Source organism: Chiloscyllium plagiosum, chromosome 3 (assembly GCF_004010195.1).
Source record: "Chiloscyllium plagiosum isolate BGI_BamShark_2017 chromosome 3, ASM401019v2, whole genome shotgun sequence".
Classification (NCBI taxonomy): Eukaryota; Metazoa; Chordata; class Chondrichthyes; order Orectolobiformes; family Hemiscylliidae; genus Chiloscyllium; species Chiloscyllium plagiosum.
Genome location: NC_057712.1, coordinates 43198510 through 43221126, shown reverse-complemented (window position 1 = coordinate 43221126; position 22617 = coordinate 43198510). Strand labels below are relative to the sequence as shown.

General features: G+C 40.8%; 1 protein-coding gene across 4 annotated transcripts in view; it reads right to left on the bottom strand.

The window, feature by feature from the left end:
• Window positions 1–22617, bottom strand: part of znf451 (zinc finger protein 451) — a 96812-nt gene that overhangs the window by 38568 nt on the left and 35627 nt on the right. For all 4 annotated transcript variants that reach the window (XM_043681314.1, XM_043681333.1, XM_043681324.1 and 1 more), the window contains exon 5: window positions 9754–9865. In XM_043681314.1, the coding sequence (XP_043537249.1) occupies window positions 9754–9865 (112 nt within the window). The remainder of the gene's footprint in view (window positions 1–9753; window positions 9866–22617) is intronic.

Here is a 22617-nt window from a genome sequence, read left to right as displayed (position 1 = left end):
AGTGGTTCAGCATCTTGGCTATGCCAACAAAACTAGACACCAGGCATGAGAGAAAATCATCTGAGTTCTTTGCATGATTTTCATTTCTAAAAAGTGTGTTTAGTAAATGTTTTCAATGTTCTTACATTTGCTTAAATAAAAAGCTTTAAATTACAATCTTTTGTTTTCTTCTAAAGTGGAAGGAAAATTCTGGGCTGATGGGGGTGAGGGTACATTTCATATCCAATTGGTATTATTTCACCACCTAAAACCTATCAGCAATTTGTCTTGAGAACTCATCCCGAGGAACCATGCATCTGGGGTAAGAGATGGTCAGAATCCTAAAAATCAAGGTTGCGCCTGGGCACCATACAAGAAATCACTGTGGGGTCAGGTGATGGAGAAATTGGTTGAACAAATAATGGATCTGCCAGGATTGGAAATTTGTTCTCAATATGTGGGAGAGGTGCATCCATTAAAATGGCCTCTATAATATCCATCTACACACTTGCACCACTGACCCCAAACAATTCATGAAATGCAACCTTTAGGATAATGATCACATTGCTCTTGATGCACTTTCAAAGAATTCATGCGCAAGACTGTTGAATAATATGATTTACACTGGTTGTCTCATCAAAGCTGTGGGACCAGACAACACAAAAATTAGTGGAAAGGCAGATTGCAAGAGGGATACAAACAGTTCACAAATTAAATTGTGATATGTGAGTAGGTAAAAAAAAATCAGCAAGTGGAGTATGTGGGAAATTGCAAAGTTGTTAATTTTGGTAGGGAGACAAAAAAGTATTATTTAAAAGGATAAAAACAGCAGAAATCTGCAAAGGGACTGGAGATGCTTGTGCACAACATACAGAAACTCGCACAGGAAGGCAAATGGAATGTTGACCCTTATTTCCAGGGGGTCAGAGTGTAAGAGTGGAGAGGTCTTGCTGCAAATGTACAAGGCACTGGAGAGACCACATCTGGAGTATGTCAGCAGTTTGTGCCCCCTTAGTCAAAGAATATCATTTCACCGAAAGCAGTTCAAAGAAGGTTCACGACATGATCGCCGGTATGGTGGGACTGCCTTTTGAGCAAAGGCTAAACAGTTTGGGACTCTACTCTCTGGAATTTAGAAGAATGAGATGTGATCTTGTTGAATTGTACAAGATTCTTAGCAGGCTTAACAGGATAAACGCTGAGAGCATGTTTCCCCCATGGGACGGTCTAGGATCAGAAGGCATACTCTCCAAATAAAGGGTGCCAATTCAGAATTTAATCTTAGAATTAGCTTTATTGTCACATGTACTCAAATACCACATATCGCGCTCTCTTTGGTACAAAGGTACCTAGGTTCAAATTCTTAAGGACAAATTCTTAGCAGGGAAACAAAATAGCAAAATAAAGAAAGAAAAGCATCATAGATTATAGGAGTAAAGTTTTAAGAAGAAATGAAAAGTTCTGAATTCTTCTAACCCAATCCACACTGGCACCTTGCCTCCTGCCAGGCTTCATCTGAAGGATCTCGAAGCTGGGAGACCACTCTGGAATCATCTCGCAGCTGGAGGTCACGCTGAGGCCACACCAGCCAGGAGATTGCCACTCTGGGTTTGCGCTGAGGCTGGATTTCAGCACATATGAGCAATAAAAAACTCGAGAGATAAACAAGAAAAGTGGACACAGCAAATGGGTCCTATTCCTCAGCCGAAGATTGAGTTGAGGAGGAATTTGTTCTGAGGTTTGAGAGTCTCTGGAACTCAGAGTCATAGCGATGTACAACATGGAACTGGACCCCTTTGATCCAATCATCCATGCTGACCAGATACCCTAAACTGATCTTGCCCAATTTGCCAGCATTTTTAAAAAAAATTCATTTGTGGGACTTGGGTGTTGCTGGCTGGCCAGCACTGACAGCCTATCCGTATTTGCCCTTGAGAAGGTGGTGACGAGCTGCCTTCTTGAATCACTGCAGTCCACTTGCGGGATCAATGCCAGGTGGTCCGTCTTAGTTTTATTTCTTTGTTGTGACTTTCTAGTGACAGATACTAGGCCATTTCAGAGGGCAGTTGAGAGTCAACCACATTGCTATTGCTATAGAGTCACATGTAGGCCAGACCAGGTAAGGATGGCGGGTTTCCTTCCCTGAAGGACATTAGTGAACCAGATAGGTTTTTCTAACAATTGACAGTAGGTTTTAGGGTCATCAGATGACTTTAACAAAATATTTTTATTAAAAAATAAACTTTTTCTTTTGAATATTACAAATACAAAACCAAACAATTCAAATGAATGTTAAAAATTACATAAATAACTAAGCTAAAAAAGGAAAATCTAACAACAATAATAATGATAATAGCCATAACACAACTCAGCAAAACAAAGCAATAGTCCTCAATCATCAAGCGCATGAGTTTATCCGTATTCATATGTTCGTATTTCCCCCCCCCCGCTGGATATCAGATTCATTACATAGAATTGCCATGGCTATAAAGGCACTTATTAGTACGCCGGACAAATCTGTATCCAGGGAGCCCAAAACGGGCCACCACGTCTGATTGAAATTCTCAGTTTTATGATGCACCAAACTCCTAAGTCAGTCCAAGGGGATGTACTCCATGACTAGCTTATGCCAGCCCACCAGCCCCGGGGATTTTCTGACACCCACCCTAATAGAATGTTCTTTCTTGCACAAAAAGTAAGGATCCTGAAAAGCCTTTCTTTGTGTGCACCTAGCAGATAATGTACCCTTAGCACTGAACACCCTCTTTTCCATGTCAAACATACAAGGATCAGTTCGAAGTGTGTTCTCTTTTTGTATGAAATTTCTAATTTAAAGAAACAAAAGAGGTCCCTACCCAGCTATTCATATTTTCAAGTCAACTGGTCAAAGGACATCAATATGTCTCCTTCGAATAAATCACTCAGGCAAGACACGCCCCTAACTGCCCATAGTTTAAACCCAGAATTCATCGTCCCTGGCTGAAAGCCCAGCATATCAACTATGGGTGTCAAAAATGATGTTTTGGTAATATTGCCCTCACCCTGGTGCATTGCCCTCCATGCCTGGACAGTATTGATGACTATTGGGCTATGGCAATATTCCTTAACTGTTCTCATTTTGTCTAAAAGCAGCAGGCTAATAAGGGGGCATCTTGCCAGAGATGCTTCAATGAGGGTCCACCCGAGCCCAATCATTCACGCAAGATAGCAACAAGCTTAACTGATAGTTTTTGATATCTGGGAGACCCACTCCTCCAACTCTGTAAGGTAACTGCAACTTAGTCAATTTAATTAGAGGCCACTTTTGATACCAGATAAAGGAACTGAACCAGTCATTCAGTCTTCTAAATGTTTGCTTCGTAAAAAGCAGAGGTAGCATTCACATAGGATACAACAGGCAAGGCAGAATGTTCATTTTAATGAGGGCTATCCGAACTAACCAAGAGTTCAGAAGCACCTCCCATCTACGAAAATCCTGCTGGATTCTGTTGGATAAATGGGGAAAATTGGCTTTAAATAGCCAATTAAAAATGGGAGCAACAAATATATCTAAGTAGAGAAAGCCCTCCCGCGACCATCTAAATGGGTACAGAGATCCGCCTCAGGATCAGGCACTCTCAGGAGACCATTCATGGGCATGGCCTCTGACTGCGCAAAATTGACCTTATAACCAGAGAAGCCACTTAGTACATTGATGCATTGCGTCAGGTGTGGGACTGAGACTGTTGGGTTTGATAAGACGACAAGAATGTCATCTGCATACAGTGCGACCTTTTGTGACTTCGACCCCACTTCTGGAGCGGTTATATTGGGATCCCTGTGTATTGGTGATTGAGCCACTGGCAGAGGCAATGTGAGAAGCAATGGTGAGAAGGGACAGCTCTATCGACTGACCCTGCAAATATTAAAATTGCTTGACCGTATACCATTAGTGAGGATGGTGGCAAGAGGATCGCTACACAAAACCTGGACCCACCTGATGAAGGTCTATCCCAGGCCAAAACGGTGCAGAGTATAAAAAAGATATGGCCACTCGACCCTGTCAAATGCCTTTTCCGTACCTAAGGAGATCACCAATCCCGGTACTGTTGACATACTTGGAACACATTAAGTAATCTTCTGGCATTATCTGTTGACCTGCAACCTTTTATGAACCCCGAATGGTCCTCCTCAATAATGCTGGGCAGTGCAGTTTCTAGCCTTAATGCCAGAGTCTTAGAAAGGATTTTGAAGTCGGCATTCAGGAGTGAAATGGGCCTATAGGAAGCACAATCCTCCGGGGCCTTCCTTTTTTAAGGATGAGGGAGATGTTCGGTTCTCCTGGAAATGGTGGGAGGAGGCCACGACTATGTGAGTCATTAAACATACTAAGCCCTGACAATATTCTCAAATTCACTGGGAAGTTCGTCAGGACCCAGCGCCTTTTCATTCTGGAGCTGTCTCACAGCCTCCTGCACCACTTGCCCTGACAATGGGGCATCGAGGAGAGACTCTTGTTCAGGGGTCACTCCCGGTAGATCCAAATTCTTTAAAAAAAAAGACTCCACCCTAACCCGCCTGCTCTTAGCTTTCAGACTGGTATAATTCAGAGGAAAATTTCCAGAAAGCTGCATTAACCCTTTTAGAATTGTAAGTCAAATTTCCAGTGACTTCTCTGATCGAGGTAAAGGCTTGCGGGGCGCTCCTTTTCTTAGCAAGGTATGCTAGGTACTTGCCTGGGTTATCCCCATGCTCAAACAGCCCTTGACGTACTCTTAATGATTAAATACACTGGGGCGTGATTGGAAATAGGATATTGCCAATTGTACATTATGCCATCGAACCCAGATGTGCTGCAGGGGTCAGAAAAAGATCAATCCTGGTGGCATATGTGAGCTCGAAAAGAATGTGAAGTCTCTACCAGTAGGGTACAGGTGCCTCCAAACATCTACCAACCCAAAATTCAGCACACAAATGCCTTCATTGTTTAGATTGCAAAGATGATATTGGCAAGCCTTTGGGCAATCTGTCTACTGTAGGGTCGATGAGACAACTGAAATCCCCTCCTATGATAATATGTTAAGATGCAAGGTTAGCCAGTCTAGAAAGCGTGTCTGTCAAAAATTTAAGGGGGTGGGCCAGAGGACAGTAAACATTTAAGATCCCGTATTCTTCCCCATGTATCAAAGCTTTAAGGATTGTAAAATCTCCCGTGTGTGTCTTTAATGCACTCTAATAACTTAAATGGCAGATTCTTCCTAGCTAAAATGGCCACCCCCGACTTCTTATATTGAAAGATGAAAACTAAACCCATTTTTTTTGCAGCTTCAAATGCTCTGCATTTTCCAAGTATGTTTCTCGTAATAAGGCAACATCCACCCTCTCCCTTTTAAGGCTGGAAAGTACCTTCTTCCTCTTGACTGGCAAATGAGTACCCTTAATATTCCAGGTGCACTACTTAAGCACATCCTTAGCCATAACCTTCTATAGCACCATTTAGACTCCAGAGAGGAAGAACCCGAACTACAGATTGCTGAGCTTTCATGCAAAAGAATCCACAAAACTCAAAAACTACACAGACTAAAATAACGACAGCCAACAAATCTCACAAAAACTGTTTTGTTTTTCAGTTTTGCTGTGTACAAAAAAGAAAATTGCCAAAGGCACTGATTGGAGTGATTTACCCCCCCCCCACAACCCGACTTACCATCCCAAATGCCTTCTCAGCTCCTACCAGCTAGGGTTGCGCCAGATACACTGACCACCCGGTAGAGAAAAAAAATCACAGGAGCAAAGTCAGTACAAGGGACAAGTAAACTAAAAATAAATGTCACCCATCCTTGAACATAACTTAGTGATTAAAGATAAATATTCTATTCATCCCGGATATCATTTCAAGCAACTTATTACCAGAAAGAGGACTCCATTAGTCCTTTTCAAAGAAAAACAAACCCAAACAGCTCTGTCCACTATATCTATTTGGCTGCTTGACTTAAGTCAACTTGTCCACAAAGTTCTTCGCTTTCTCGAGCGAGTCGAACAAATGTATGGATCCATTAAGATTGATCCGAAGCACCGCTGGATATCTTCGAGGATACAGGATCCCAAGTTCTCTCAATCTCCTCTTGACGCCATCGTAGGACTTCCTTTATCGGACCACTGCTGCACAGATGTCTGGAAAAAACACGACCCCTGGAGCCGCCACATACCAACACCCTCTAATCCCTCCCCTGGACTCTCAAGGGTTCCTTTGCCCTCAGCTTGTCTTTATAATAATGGAACCTTACCAGGATAGGATGTGGTCAGTGATCTGCACCTGGCTTTTGTACCACAGTCCAGTGGGCGCTTTGTTATCCTTCCCTTCTCAACATCCACCCCAAGGAACTCCGGGATACACTCCACCAGCTGCTCGCTTTCCGTCGCCTCCGTTATGCCAACAACGCTTAGGCTCTTTCTTCTGGCAGACATAGGAGCCAACTTCTCTTCGATTTTTTTCCTGGATGTGCCTCCCCACGACCTCTCAAGATTTGGTCAGCTCCTCAACCAGGGTGCAGTGAGTAAGCGAGTCCGCTGCTTCAGACGGCTGGGCTGTAGCCCCAGCCCTGGGTGAGCTTCTTCCTTTTATTGGCATTCTCCAATTGCAACGACAAAGGTAAGCCGATTTTTTTTGGGTTTCTAACTCCTTAACTGTGTTTTTACTCACAGTAAAGCGGTTGCAATGGGTTCTAGCTCTGTTGTGTCAGTGTTGCAGCGTGAAATCCAGCAAACGCAATCCCAACAGGATGCCGCCATCTTGGATCCCCCCATCAGTTGATTCTTAGTTCCAGATTTTTTCTTTAAACTGAATTCAAATCTCACCATCTACCATGGCGGGATTCAAACCCAGGTCTCCAAAACATTATTCTGCGTTTCTGGATTAATACTCAAGTGATGATACCACTCGACCATCGCCTTCTCTGGTGGCCCATGTTCCTTAAAACCCTTCTTATTTATATACCCATCCAGATAATTTTTAAATGTTATTGTACCCATCTTCATAGCTTCCTCTGGCAGGTTGCTCCATACACACACCACCATCTGCGTGAAAAAAAAGGTACCCCTCAGGTCCCTTTTAATTCTTTTGGTTCTCACTTTAACCTATGCCCTCTAGTTTGGACTCCCCCAACCTGGGGAAAATAACTTTTCTATTTACCCTATCCATGCCCCTCAATTTTATAAACCTCTCCCCTTAGTCTCTCATACCCATCCAGATAGCTTTTAAATATCACGATTGTACTAGGCTCCACCACTTCCTCTGACAGCTCATTCACATGCACCACCCTCTGCATGAAAAAGGTGTCCCTTAGGTCCCTTTTAAATCTGTCCTCTCTCACATTGCTCCTATACCCTCCCCCAACCTAGGGAAAGAATCTTGACTACTGACCCAATCCATTCACTCATGATTTTATAAACCTCTCCCCGCAGCCTAACAATCCAAGGTAAATAGCCCCAGCCTCTCCAACACCAGCAACATCCTTGTAAATCCTTTCTGAACTCTCAAGCTTCACAACATCACACTCCCCCATCTATATCAACGGAACTGAGGTTGAGAGGAAGAAGAGTATCAAGTTCCTCGGAGTGACGATAATGGACAATCTGTCCTGGGCTTCACATGTGGATGCGACAGTCAAGGCGGCACCAACAACACCTCTTCCTCAAGTGGCTCAGGCTCACCAACTACTACAGATGCACTATTGAAAGCATACTGTCCAAATGCATAACAGCTTGGTATGGCAACTGCTCTGCCCAGGACCATAAGAAACTACAGAAGGTGGTGTACACAGCCCTGACTAATCACGGGAGACAATCTTCCATCCATGGACTCCATTTACATGGCTCACTGTCACGGAAAGGCTGCCAACATCATGACAGACTCCTCCCCAGTAATGATCTCCTACAACCCTTCCATCAGGAAAAAGATACAGAAGCCTGATCACGCACCAGCAGCTTCAAGAACAGCTTCTTCCTGGCTGTAGACTAATGCATGGACTCTCTAGCCTCAAATAATGCTGACCTTGCTAACATGCTCTTGCCTAGTGCACACCCTGTGTAATGTAATTTGTGTGTCTCTGTCTTAGTCTCTCTGATCTTTACATCCTTGTTCATCATGATCTGCCTGTACTGCTCATTAAAAATGCTATTCACCGTACTTTGCTAGACATGACAATAAACCAATCTTTCCTAAAGCAGGGAGACCAGAATTGAATACACTGTTCCAAAAGTGACCTAACTAATGTCCTGTACAGCCACAGCATGACCTCCCAACTTCTACATAACACAATAAGCTATGCAACAGGAAGTAGCAAGCAAATCGAAGATGTAAGGTTTCGAAGTTTACCACCACACAGTAAATTTAAGCATCCCCAAAGGCTTCATCCAGGTCCACAATCTTTTTGGCAAAAGACAAATATGTGGTTGTTAAGTTGTTTCCTGCCCCAGGAAGTAAAACTTTTGGAGTTTCCTCCAGCCAGCCTTTTGTAGCATAATGCATGAGAAACGAAGGAAGTCTTTTTGCTGCATGCTTAGGATCTTCAAATTATGTCAGTTGGACACTCCTACTAATTAGAAATTTTTCTCCAATCACAAATTGAGGCAAGGTATTGGCAGGTGGGTAGATTCAAGGAGGGTATGGGATATTGATATCACGCACAAGGTTCCACCAGAGTCAGAGTCATTCAGCTCCTCTTCTTATTACAGCCTTCACCCATATCTGGGCAAAGAACCAAATGCCAAAGGCAAGATAAAAAGCAACAGGTTACAGAACAAGCTATCAAAAACTTTGTTTTAAGTTCAGCAAGTTACGATGCATCAAATGAATCTAACAACTGTTTGAAATGTGAAATAAAAGCAAAGCTGGAAATACATAATAGGTCATTGTGAATCTTTGAAAAGAATGGACAGTTAGTTTTCAATGAATTAGGACAAAGCAAATCATTATCTTTCTTTGGTCGCAATGTGGATTACCGAGTTAAAAGAGGAGACAGATGGTGGGCAGGAGAACCTATCCATATTATTACACAAAAGTAAAAAGCAGGAAAAGACCAATAGACCATCATAGTGAAACAGCAGCTTTAGAGTCAACTGAAATAAGCAAAAGCAACTCTCAAGTCTAAAAGGAAAAAGAAATACTCCTGAAAATTCCTATCTGACATTCCTGGAATTGTCATCGATAAGACGATGTGGTGAGCCACCTTTTGAATTGCTACAGTTCTGCTTTTAATCTCATACCATGTTGACCATTTCTTTGCTGTCTCTGGATTGAAGCCCTGGGACTTCCTTCCTCACAACACTATTGGTGTACTTGTAAAACAGTACTTCAAAAGGCAGCTGTGAACTTCAATTAGTGCTGGACAATAAACACCGACCCTGCCAGGAACATCCACATCTCAATCAAATAATAAACAAGTGCCTTAAGGAATAACACTTGGCCAATGTGATTGATTTCAACGACCAAGGGGGCGGTATTGGACAGAAATTTTCGGGAGTGTTTCTTTATTCCTGTAGGTTTTGCTTCTCTTTGCTTGCTCCAGTTGATTCCAAGGCTCTGGTGGAAAGGTTTGGAAAAGTGTTTATCTCAGATTACCCGGTGGCCACTATTATTATTGCTAAATAATTTGTGTGCAGCTGGTTCCTCTTCCCATCCCCTGTTTTCAACCCAACCCCAACCACAACACCCAGGTTCTCCTTCTCCTCAGCGAGCCATATTATGGCCCAACAAAAATTATAGTCAGAAATAAATTGCCAGAAGATAGATACCTGGTACTTTCAGCCACCCATCAACACATCTTCTTGCTTCTTCTGTTGCAGGCTGTCCTTGAATGAATTCCAATTCTTGCATGCCGTGAGCATGCTGTGAATCCACTTTCTCCTGCAAAAACACACACTATTAGAACCTAAGAGGTAAAGTCGTCGATAATAACAAGTTGGATCGACAGGGCAGGTGATAAAGGAGCATATCCAATAAAATAACTTCTGAAAAATGAATGATCCAGAAATTTTCCTTCTAAATAAATATTTAAATTGAATGTAACACTACTTAAATGCTACGGAAAGTCATGATCTTGACAGACTTCATTTGAGAAAATGTGATGGTATGCTGAGGGGATGTTTCCTCTCTCAGAATCTAGAAACTGGGGTAAACCTTCAAAATAAAGAACCTCGTACTAAGATGGACATAAAAGGGAATTTATTCTGTCAGCAGGTCATTAATCTTTTCAATTCTCTTTGTCAAAGAGCACTGGAGGTTGGGCCAATCAATCAATTCAAGTCCAAGTTAAACAGATTTTTGAGCTACAAAGGAAACAAAGGTTATAGAGGAGGGGTGCATACAGGCAGCAAAATGGAATTAAAGGTCACTCACTATCAGATTAACCATGATCTCTGTGTTCCCATGTCGCATTCACCTTCATTTTAAAGAAAACACACTCAGCAGGTCTGTCAGTTATGATCTCCATTTTATGAAGAGGATAAAGAGGGAAAAGTATAATGATTCACAAGATTTTTACCACAACTAGAGGATACAATGGTCAAGAGAAACCGAACATCCTGGGATTAAGTCTGGAACTTATTGTCTCTAAAATATTAAGATATGTATCCACTATCTAGTGCTGAATAAACACAAATTTCCTCCACTGAAGTTTGGGAAGGTTGAAGTAAGTTCCTTCAATCCCCACCACAAACTTTGCTCTCTCCCTGGTGATTGTCTGAAGCTGAATCAGACTGTTAACAACCTAAGTGTCATGTTTTACCTGCAATGAGCTTGTGACCTTATGATCAGATTCCTTCCCTCCACCTCTGGACTCTCACCAGACTTTACCTTGCCTTCGCTCATGTGCTGTTAGAATCCATATTCCTGCCTTTGTCGCATCCAAACTTTGCTCTTCCAATGAACTGCAGGCCAAGTTCCAACGTTCCTCTGTTCATAAATCTGAGCTTGTTTGAAGCAATGCTGCCCATGTCCTAACTCACACCAAGTCTAAGCTCCATTTGAGTTCAGTAACGGGTCAGCATTAAAATCCTCACTCTGGTTTCCAAATCCTTTTACAGTCTCATCCCTGCCTGCAAAAGTATTATCAATCGCACCATCAAGACAGACTGTTAAAAGTCAAGTAGTCTAGTCAGAAACTATAAATTATGCTTTTCCAAACATAAACCAAGGAAGAATTGGCAGAAAGGAAATATATATCTCCTATAAATATATATCACACCCATCCAATATCATATCCAACATATTAATTAATGCCTTCATTTAACATCCAGGAAAAACTAAAGTATTGTACACATAAATCCAGATACTATTTGACAAATAAAAGGGCTAGACAAGGAAACTGCACGAAGCTGGAGTCAGAGCTGGAAGGCCAGCTTCTCCTTAAGAGGTAGTTCACATTCTAACAGCAGATTCAATGGATCCACCTCACTAAATAATTTTCAAAATAAATACGCCTTGTGAATCTTTCAATCACCTTCTACTGTAAATTACAAGCAATTCAGAAAAACCCAAAGTTTTACAACATTTCACGATGCAGTTAAAAGCAAACTAAGTTAACCAAGCAACAACTGGATTCAAATTGTTAAGTTATCAAGAGTCTAACTCTGGTATGGTATGATGTCATTTGGGGTCAAATTAAGGGGTCCCATGAAGTTTTGTTACCAGCCATGTTGTAAAAACTCAGATGAACAAACATGTTAATTGCCTCTAGTGGGTACGAGACCGAGTAGAGAGAGGGACATTTCAATGAAATGCACAATTAGCTGATGTTGTAAAAGTTATGGCCTTCAGTCAAGTAAGTCTTACCAGCAGAGGTTCTCAAAAGGTGGTCCGTTAAAGTTTCCCATTTCAAAACAATGACAATTACCTATCTCCCATCTGAATTAAACTGTGAAGTACTCATTCGACAATGTGCTGCATGTGAACAAAGGAGGCAATTAATCCATCAAGCCTGTGCCATCTCTCTGTACAGCAAACCAGCAAGTCTTATTCTTCTGCTTTAACCCCAAAGCTCTGAAAGTTTACATTGTTTACTTCAGTGAAGTTGCCTTCAAGCTATAAAACCATGAGGCAACTACAGATGCACTAATGTCCTCTAGTGCACCAACTGGACTGCTTTTAAACAGGATTAAAGATTGTTTGTTTTTTGGCACACAGTTACCATCAGTTCATATATTATATGACCAATACAAAGTGCTATTGGCCAAATGAATAAAACAGCAAGTGTGTTGTATTAACAGGCTCAAATCAATTTTAAAAAGTGATTGCTTAATACACAAGATTCTTTCTCTCCAATTCTATTCGAGTACTCACATGACAAGAATATTTTACACACCTGTTCAAACCCAGCCCAGTTTTCTTTTTACCACTTTTAATAATTCAAGGAATTTAGACTGCTGCAACACTGAGGATGATTTAAGCAGGTCAAACTGACAGCATTTTAGTAATTTCAAGAATCAAACTAAGAGATTAAAACAACAGAAAACGCTGGAAATGCTCAGGAGACAAGAACATCATTTACTCAATAAATGCACCTAAGAATCACAGCAGAAGCTGCCCCTGCCCCACCTCTTTCCTCAACCAGGGTACTCATCAACGCAAAATACTCAAGAACATCAGGGGCACACACCTTAATCAGCCACTAGTGCAGAAATACTGTCAAAGTGACGGCACTTGGCCGTAAGAGATAGGAAGAGGAGTAGGCCATTCAGCCCCTTGAGCTTGCTTCTGCCACCTTTCAGCAGGATTATGGCTGATCTGATATTCCTTATACCCACTTTCCTGCTTTTCTCCCACTGATTTCTGCCTCAATTACCCCACTGATCAAAAATCAATCTATCCCTGCCTTAAATATGCAGAAGGATTCTGCTCACAGCTCTGTGGCCAGGAGTTCCAAGAATCACAACCCTCAGAGAAAACATTTATCCTCATTTCAGTCTTAAATTGACACCGTTGTATTCTGAAACTGTTCCCTCTGATCAGAGACTCTCCCAGCATTTACCCTGTCAAGTCCCTCAAGAATATGTTTCATTGAGATCATCTCTCATTCTGAACTCCTGTGAGCAGAGTCCCAACCTGTTTAAGCCCTTGCTCCTCAGACACTCATTCCAAATCAGGAATCATCCCAGTGTACTTTCTCTGAACTGGGCCAATGGGCTGAGAAGTAGCAGATGGAGTTAAATTTAGATAAATGCAAGATACTGCATTTGGGGAAAGCAAACCTTAGCAGGACTTATACACTTAGTGGTAAGGTCCTAGGAGGTATTGCTGAACAAAGAGACCTTGGAGTGCAGGTTCATAGCTCCTTGAAAGTGGAGTCACAGGTAGATACGATAGGTATGCTCTCCTTTATTGGTCAGAGTATTGAGTACAGGAGTTGGGAGGTCATGTTGTAGCTGTACAGGACGTTGGTTGGGCCACTTCTGAAATATTGCTTGAAATTCTGGTCTCCTTCCTATTGGAAAGTTGTTGTGAAACTTGAAAGGCTGCAGAAAACATCTACAAGGATGTTGCCAGGGTTGGAGGGTTTGAGCGATAGGGAGAGGTTTTCCATGGAGAGTCGGAGGCTGAGGAGTGGCCTGGATAGAATAAATAGACAAAATCTATTTCCAGTGAGACAGAAAATAAAGACACCTTTATGAAGGGTTTTTTTTTCCCACTATCAGGAAAGCACCTGTGTGGCTAATTGAATATTGGAAGCAAGGGCAACGCTAACACCAAAAAGGTGGGGGTGGGGGGGCGCGAAGAGTGCAGGAGAGAGAGGAGGGGGAGGTTCTTCCTCTCATATGCCGACTCCCTAGAAATAAGTGCCAATGTACCATTAGCTTTCCTGAATAGCTGCTGCACCTGTGTGCTAGTTTTTTGTTTCATACACAAGCATCCTGAAGTCCTTTTATACTGCAGCTTTCTGCAGTTTAAATAGTATTGTTCTTTTGTTCTCCCTTACAAAATGAACAACCTTACATTTTCCCAATTACAGTATACCCCATTTGCCAAGTGTCTGAGAACTTAATTATCCAATCAATATCTCTCTATAAACTGTATCCCTCTCACAACCTGTTTTTCTATTTATTGATGCTTTCTGTATATCTATACAGTACACTTGCTTCTTTCCTCAAGTCATTAATAAATATTGCAAATAGTTGCTGTCCCAGCACTGATTCTGATGAAACCCCATTGGTTACACATTGCAAACCTGAAAGAACGCTCTATCCCCATTTGCTGTTTCCTGCCCATTATACAATTCTTCATCCACGCCTATATACTACCTCCAATACCATTAGTTCTTATCTAATGACTTAACCATTTGTAAAGTATTTTGTTGAACGCCTTCTCGAAGTTCAAATACAGCACATCTACTGGTTCCCCTCTTTTCAGTTCTTGAAAAACTTGCGTAAAATTGTCAGACAATTTCCCTTTCATGAAGCCTTGCTAATTCGGCTTGATTTTCCAAATGCGTTATTACTTTGATTCCAATAAATGTTCAGCTAATCAGCATAGTTATCTGCTTTTTGCCTCCCTCCTTTTGTTGCATGGATTGATTTCTGGAAAATTTCAACCAATGCATCCACTAACTCTGAAGCTACTACTTTTAGGATCCTCAGATACAAGTCATCTGGACCAGGGGGACTTATTTGCCTTTAGCCCCATTAGTTTGCAAAATACTGTTCTAGTGATGATGACAGTACTCAATCCCCCTCCCATATTCTTCAGTATTAACGGGATGTTTGAAGTATCATCCACCATAAAGACTGATGCAAAATACCTGCACAACTCCGCTGCTATTTCCAACATGGAATAACTACCTCCCTGGATTCATTTTCTAATGGGTCCATGTTCACTTTGACCTCTCTCTTCCAATTTATATCTTTACAAGATGTTTTTCATATTCCTTGTGAGATTGTCCTTTAATTTTATTTTTTTTTTAAATTTCCTTTACTGGATTCTGAATTTATCCCACTTTGGGGCTAATCACTGACTTTTGCCTCCGTATATGCTTTATCTTTCAACTTTATACAATCCTTGAAGTCCTTGGTTAGCCATGGTTGATTTATCCCTCTCAGAATCTTTCTGCCTTACTGGAATATATTTTTGTTGAGTCGGGAATTACTTCCTGAAATGTCTACTACTGCTTGTTTACTGCTTTTCCTGCTCATCTGCTTGCCCAGTCCACTTTAGTTAACTCCATCCTCATTTCACTGTAATGCCCTTCATGTTAGACAGTTATTTCCGATGCAAGCTTCTCACACTCAAACTGAAAATTAAATTCTTTCATGTTATGATCACTACTACCTGGGGCATCTTTTACTCAGAGGTGATTTATTAATGTCTATTTAACCATTACCTATTACCAGGATACCTGTTCCTAGTTGGCTTCATGGCAAACTGCTCTAGGAAACTAGCTCTAATGCATACTATTAATTCATTTTTGTAGCTACCCTTTCCAACTTATATGGCTCAATCAACAAGATTAAAGTCACCCATAATTATTGCTCTATCCTTTTTAACATGTTATCATTTGTTGATTTGTTCACTTTCCTACAACGTGGTTATTGTTGGGGGTCTATACACTATTCCTACCAATGACTTCTTTTCTTTGCTGTTATTTACCTCCAGTCAAGTGGACTGTACATCATTTAATCCCATGACCATTTCTCACAACTGTTTTTATTTCATCTCTTTTTAACACTACTCCACTACCTTTTTCTTCCCTCCTGTCTTTGCAAAAGGTCAAATATCCCTAAATGTTAAGTATCTCAGTTCCAATCTTCTCGTGACCATGAGATCATGTCCATTTACCGCAATTTGTGCTGTTAGTCCGAATAGCTTATTCGGAATGCTTTGTGCTAGTGTACAAAGATAGCCTTTCGGGTGACTTTTTCGCCATTTTTAAGCAGCCTCACTTTTATTTGTACTTTGGCCCCATATGCTACTTGCCCTTGATTCCCTGTCAACTGGTTTTCATATTTTACTGTTTTTTTTTTTAAAATTGTGGTCCTTAGTTCTCTTTCCCTTCTAACCCTGCTTCGGCGGATCCCATCACCCATTCTAGTTTGTACTAGTCACAATCTCACTAACAAATACTTGCCCTCGGATATCAGTCCTGGTTCTGCTCAGGTATAACCTGTCCAGTTTGTACTGGTCCCACCTCTCCCAAAGCTGATTGCCATGTTCTGGGAATCTGAAACCCACCCCCTTGTATAATCTTTCCAGCCACGTATTCATCTATTCTGTAATTTCTATGTTATTTTGCATGTGGCACTGGTAGCAACCCTGAGATCACAAACTTTGAGGTCCAATGTTCAATTTACCTCCTAACTCCTTATATTCTGCCTTTAGAACCTCATTGCTTTTGTTTAAACCGATGTCATTGGTACCATAACCACTGGCTGTAGACCCTGATGATGTTGTCTTGTAACTGTTGAGACATCCTTAACCCTATTGCCATGGAGGCGATGTACGTCCCTGGAGTCTTGTTTGTGGCCACAGAAACACTCATCTATTCCCCTTACAACTGAATCCCCTGTAACTACTGCATTCTCAAACTTTCTCCTCCTCCCCCGTGCAGCATAGCTAACCACGGTGTAACAAATTTGGCTGTTACTAATTTACTTTACTATTTCCCCCACTTGTGTTTTCTCTCTCTCACACAAACACACACACAGATGCACGCACCACGGTCAGTGTTATGATCCCAGCTGATGGAAATATTGGCCAGGTCAGATCCCAAAGAGAAATCTGACTTGATAGACCATAAGTTTTATTTTTACAATTTGTTTAATATGGGTGGCCAGTGACTAAACTCACAAGCTTCCAATGTATTTCTAACAAACAAAGTTTATTCTAACAAAAACTTTTTACGCAGTACAACATCTATTTGAAACAGTCTTATTAAAATTAACAGAAATAAAAAGGTTCCACCTTATTGCCTTGATCAACAATCTAGATACACAAATCTCAGTGAAGAATCACCCTGTTTTCAATTTAAAGGCCTGGACAGTTGGTTTCTTTTCCGCATTCAATTTGTTTTAGTTAATGACTCAATGAGGCTCTTAAACAAATGACTATCACAGCTCATTTATTTCTTAACATGGGTTCTTAAAGCTCCTCTTCAATAGCCTTCTGTTTCTGGAGCTCTTATCTAACTGACATTAACCCACTCAGGACTTATTTTCTTCTGCACTATTTTTGAGACTGTTAAACTGCGCTGAAGTTACAGGTCTATTTCTCTCTGAATGACTTGCCTCTCACCCTGAAAGAAACCTGCACACTCATGGCCATTCTTGATGTTGTTTTTTCCAAAAAGAAACTTGTTTCTGTGTCTGTCCCCTCTGTCAGAAGCACCTTGTTGCTAGGATATAGCCAAAATTTTTCTTTTACCCTTTTTCAAAGGTACTGGATTAATGACCTCAAAGATTTTATAAGTCTCATTTAAATGGAAATCAACACATTTTCAGAAAACCCTTCACCAGTCTCAGAAATTAGTCTTTTTTAAAACACATATACACTCACCATTGAAATGCAAATCAAACATAAAACTATATACTGTCTGTCCACTTTAGAAACCAAGTTTCCTGATAGTAATAATGGCATAACATGAACCACATAACAGTCTAGCATAAGCTGTTTATCCCACGGTTGCCAGAGCTGTTGTCCAGGTAACCTTAGGGAAATGCCTCTCTGTTCTCTGCAGGCTAATTTCTTGCAAAGAAAAAACACATTTGCAGGTCCCAATGAGGAGTCATGACTGACGCACAGCAGCTGGTGAGTTGGCATCTCTTACCTCCTCTAGCCCACAACCCTCTAAGATCTCTGCACTGAATGTGGCCTGTAGAAATCCAGTGTTCTCCGAAAAAAACAGCAGTTGCTGTTGGATCGATCAACTGAATTGCTGATGATTAAAATCCATACCTTGAGAAGGAGTTAACAAGATGACTACAACAGGCTTAAGATTAACACCAGTGACAGAGATTCAATTTCTGTTCTGGCCAGGATAGACTTGTGACCTGACTCCTCATCGTGAGTGAACAGCAATGTTAAACCACCACTGAGAAAACCGCGAATACAAAATATTCATCGTTGGATAATGGGCCATGTTCTGCATTCTGACACAGTATACATTGAACAATAATCTACTGGTGGTACAGTACCAAAGAACATGGAGAAAAAGTGGACAACTGCAGCTAAGTACAGATCAGACATGAACTGACTGAATAGCACAATTGGTTTAAGTTTATGCAGAAAGAAACAATAGTTTTAAAACTTTAAATGTTTCTCTCACTTCAAATCGGCATCTTTCACTTGCTGTCAGCAAATGTACAGAAGGCTACTTGTAATATGGAAATATGCTTGATTTGTTTTACCTAATTGCTTTCTGGAAATCAATCCAAAAGCAATCACTGCACCAACTCCTGATGTCTTTCAAATGTATCGCCAGGCCTTTCAGAGAATGCACTTTAAATGCTGACTCATTGAACTACTTAAACGTACCTCTGCCAAGTAGTTAGTAAAATGTAAAAACAAATAGAGCATCTTTCACAACCTCAGGAAATCCCAAAAAATATTTCAGGTGTTGCCAATCTTATAAAGTAGAAAACAGCCAATTCCTCTCTCTTCTTGCCCCTTGATTATTTAGTAGTTTTGGGATGCTACTAGTCACTTCTATTGTGAAGGTTGAGACAAAAGTATATATTTAACCTCTCAGCCATTCCTGCCCCCCCCCCCCCCTTTATAATTTTCACAGCCTTGTTCTCCAATGGGCCTAAGTTAACTGCAGTCTCTGTTACCCTTTTTTTGAAAGGAGCTCTTGCTGTCTGTCCATCTTGATACTACGAGCAATTTTACCATCAATTGTCTTTATTCTTTTTGGTCCTGTTTTGTTGATTTTCAAATCTTTGCCAATACTGGCTTACCCAATAATCTTTGCCATATTGTATGTTCTTTCCACAATTTGATATTAACGTTAACTTTGCTGATTAACCATTGGCTCATTATATTCCTTGAATCCTTCTGTCATTGGGATGCAGCTTTGTTGTGAGCTATGAACCATCTTCTTAAACATCTGTCAAGGTTCCTCAACTGTCTTTGCTGTTAAACTCCTTTCCCAGTCCACTCCAGCTAGATCTGTCCTCACTGCTTTGTAAGCATCCCTATTTAAGCTTTGTATAGTTGTTTCTCTTGTAAGTTTTAACCGTGAGCGGCAGAACATTTCAGAGATAGTGATGGTTGCATCAAAAGGTTCAAGTTGTTGGAGGTGAATGACATTCAACAATCCAGGGTTAGAAAAATCAACTGGCAGAGAACTGACTCCAATGGGGCAACAGCAGATCTGGGCAGAATGAATGGAACGAAAGGTAGAAAATACAGTAACTGAACAATGGCTACCTTCAAAGAGCAGATAATTTTGGTGTTGTCAAAGTATAGCCCCTCAAATGGGAAAAGTAGGACAAGGAGGTAGAAATTAAAATTAGAAATAAAAATATGCTTACATGTGTAAGGCTGAAAATACAACAGAGAATAAAAAGCAATTCCAAAGTCTTAGAGAGGAGGAACAAGAAATTAGACAAGCAAAGTAGTATGAGAAAATACTACTAGTTTACAGAAGGGAATCCCAAATCTTCTCCAGGCATATACGTCGAAAAAGAATGGTTAAAGAATTTCTAGAACTGATAAAAGACCACAAAGGGAATCTACACACAACAGCAGGAGGCATGGTTGTGGTATTAAACAAATACTTTGCAACGGTCTTTATGAAAGAGGGATTGATTCCAGGCCATGTTGACTAAGGAGGAAACGCATCACTAAAAGGACTCAAAATTAATAAGTAAGTAGTCTTAGATGGACTGCTGGCACTTAAAGCCAAGAGTGTGACGCTGGAAAAGCACAGCAGGTCAAGCAGCATCCAAGGAGCAGGAAAATCAACATTTTGAGCAAAAGCCCTTCATCAGGATGCTGCCTGACCTGTTGTGCTTTTCCAGCACCACACTCTCAACTCTAATCTCCAACATCTGCAGTCCTCACTTTTGGCGGCTAGCACTTAAAGCAGACAAGGTAGCAGGACCAGATGGTAAACATCCAAGGATTTAAGGAAAACGAGAGGAGAAACTACAGAGATGCTGGGCATAACCTTTCAGTCCTCCCTGGAGTACCACAAGACTGGAGAATTGTAAACATTACAGCCTTGCTCAAGAAGGCCCCAAAAGACAGCAATTACAGACCAGTCAGTTTAACCAGTGGTGGGGAATCTTTTAGAACAAATTATTTGAGATAGAATTAGTAGTCACATTGAGAAAGGTGGGTTGATTGAGAGGAGTTAGCATGGATTTCTAATGAAAAAATCATGCTTAACTCACGAAGTTTCATGAATAGATAAATAAAGAGTCAATGAGATAAAACTTGATGTGTTATACACGGATTTCCTTAAGGCATTTGATACAGTGACACATAAGAGACTTGTGAAGAAAGTTATGGTCATTGCATAAAAAGGACCATAAAAATATGGAAACAAAATTGGCTGAACGATAGGACACAGAAAAATGATCAACTGACATTTTTCCGGCTGGACGAAGATTTGTGAAGGTCCAGCGAGGACCATTTCGAGACCCTTGCTTTTTAACAACTGCTGTAAGATTCATAATATTAATTCTATTATATAGGTAAAGTTTTATATCTAGCCCTACTGTTAGTATTCTTTTGTTAATGAGTTGTGAGCAATTTGTTTCTTAGTGCACACTAGACAGTCCTTTAATGATAAGGGGAAGGCCATTTTACTATCTGAGACTAGTTAACTTGCACATTTTTATTTGAATCTTTTCCCCAATGCTTTTAATAATTTTGTATTTTTGTTCCATATGTGTATTTATAATTGTGTTGAAATCTGAAGGAACTTTAACTAGAACCTATTTCTTAATATTGCAAATAACTTCAAAGAAACAATTAATTACTGCGAAATGTCTTTGTCTGATTTCACAGCCGTACCATGTCCAAGGCTGATTGCACACTGTCTTCTGGGATGAGATTTACTGCCTTTGTCCCGACTAACTCTTTTCACCTATTGGGACATCATTTCATGAATGAGAAATCACTGTCATAGTTTAATGAACTTGCCTGATCCTCTAGATCTTTACAAGCCATAATCCCATGAGTTCATTTGTGTTTGTTATCATGAAAGCTTACTTTTCACTTCAATGTTTGTTACAAATCTTTAAACTATCTGTCCTTGAACTTAAACTGTCTAATAAACCCTTTTGCATCTGTTGTTTGTGCAGGACTCTTTCACCTTGGAATAACCCCTATAGAAAGGTACCATCATGTAAACTCATGATCTCACTTAAATTCTGGACCAGGCTTTTGATTCTGTTTAATAGCTTGTCAGCCATTTTGTGTCTCTCAGTTATGGGTAACTTTGGTAGGAAGAACAGTGAAGGACAATATAAAACAAAATTCTAAATGGGGTACAGTAGATGGACCTGGGTGCATATGTGCACAGATCATTCAATGTGGAGTGCAAATGAAGACAGCAGTTAAAGCAAACAGTGCCTGAGGCCTCTGACCTGCTCTTGTAGCCACTGTGTTTACACGCCAAATCCAGCGGAGTTTCTGATCAATGGTAACCCCCCAGCACATTGATAACATCGAATACCAAAGGGTGGTGGTTAGACTGTCTCTTATTCAAGATGGTCACTGCCTAACATTTGTGTGATGCAAATGTTACCTAACACTTGCCAAAACAGACCTGGATAATGTCCAGATCTTGTTGCATTTGTTTGAACATGGACAGCTTCAGTATCAGAGGAATTGTGAATAGTGCTGAACATGTGCAATCATCCCTACTTTTGACCTGATGGAGAGAAGGTCATTAATGAAGCAGCTGAAGGTGGTTGGACCTAAGACACTACCCGGAGGAACTCCTGCAGAGGTATCCTGGAGCTGAGATGACTGACCTCCAACGACCATCTTCTTTTGTGTTAGGTATGAATCCAACCAGCAGAGAATTTGCTCCCTGATTCACATGCTTCTAATTTCGCTCGGGTTCCTTGATTTCACACTTGGTTGAATGTGGCCTTGATGTCAAGGGCTTGTTACTCCCACCGCACGTCTAGAATTCAGCTCTCTTGTCCATGTTTGCACCAAAACTGTAATGAGATCAGGAACTCATTGGCCCTGGTGGAACCCAAATTGGACGTTAATGGGCAGGTGATCTTGATAGCTCTGTTGATGACATCTTCCATCACTTTACTGATGACCAAGAATAGATGGATGAGGTGATAATTAATCATTTCACTATATATTATAAAGGAAAAGACTGAGGGGCCACTAGGTTTAAAATAACAAAATATTTGGGTAGACACAAAGTTGTTTACCTACTAAACAGTTGAACTATTTGATCCTTTCACCCAGCTCCACCATTCAACAAATCTATGGTTGATCACCCACTTCAACCTCACCTTAACGCACCATCCCCATTTCCACAAAATTGTTCATACGTGAACTCTATTGAGATCTATCTCGAATATACTCAACAACAGAGTATCCACAGTTCGCTGGTTCCAAGGTTCACAACAGTTTGAGCAGCATAATTTCTCCCCATTACAGCATCCCTAATTGGCCAAAAATTACCTTAAGAGTTTGAC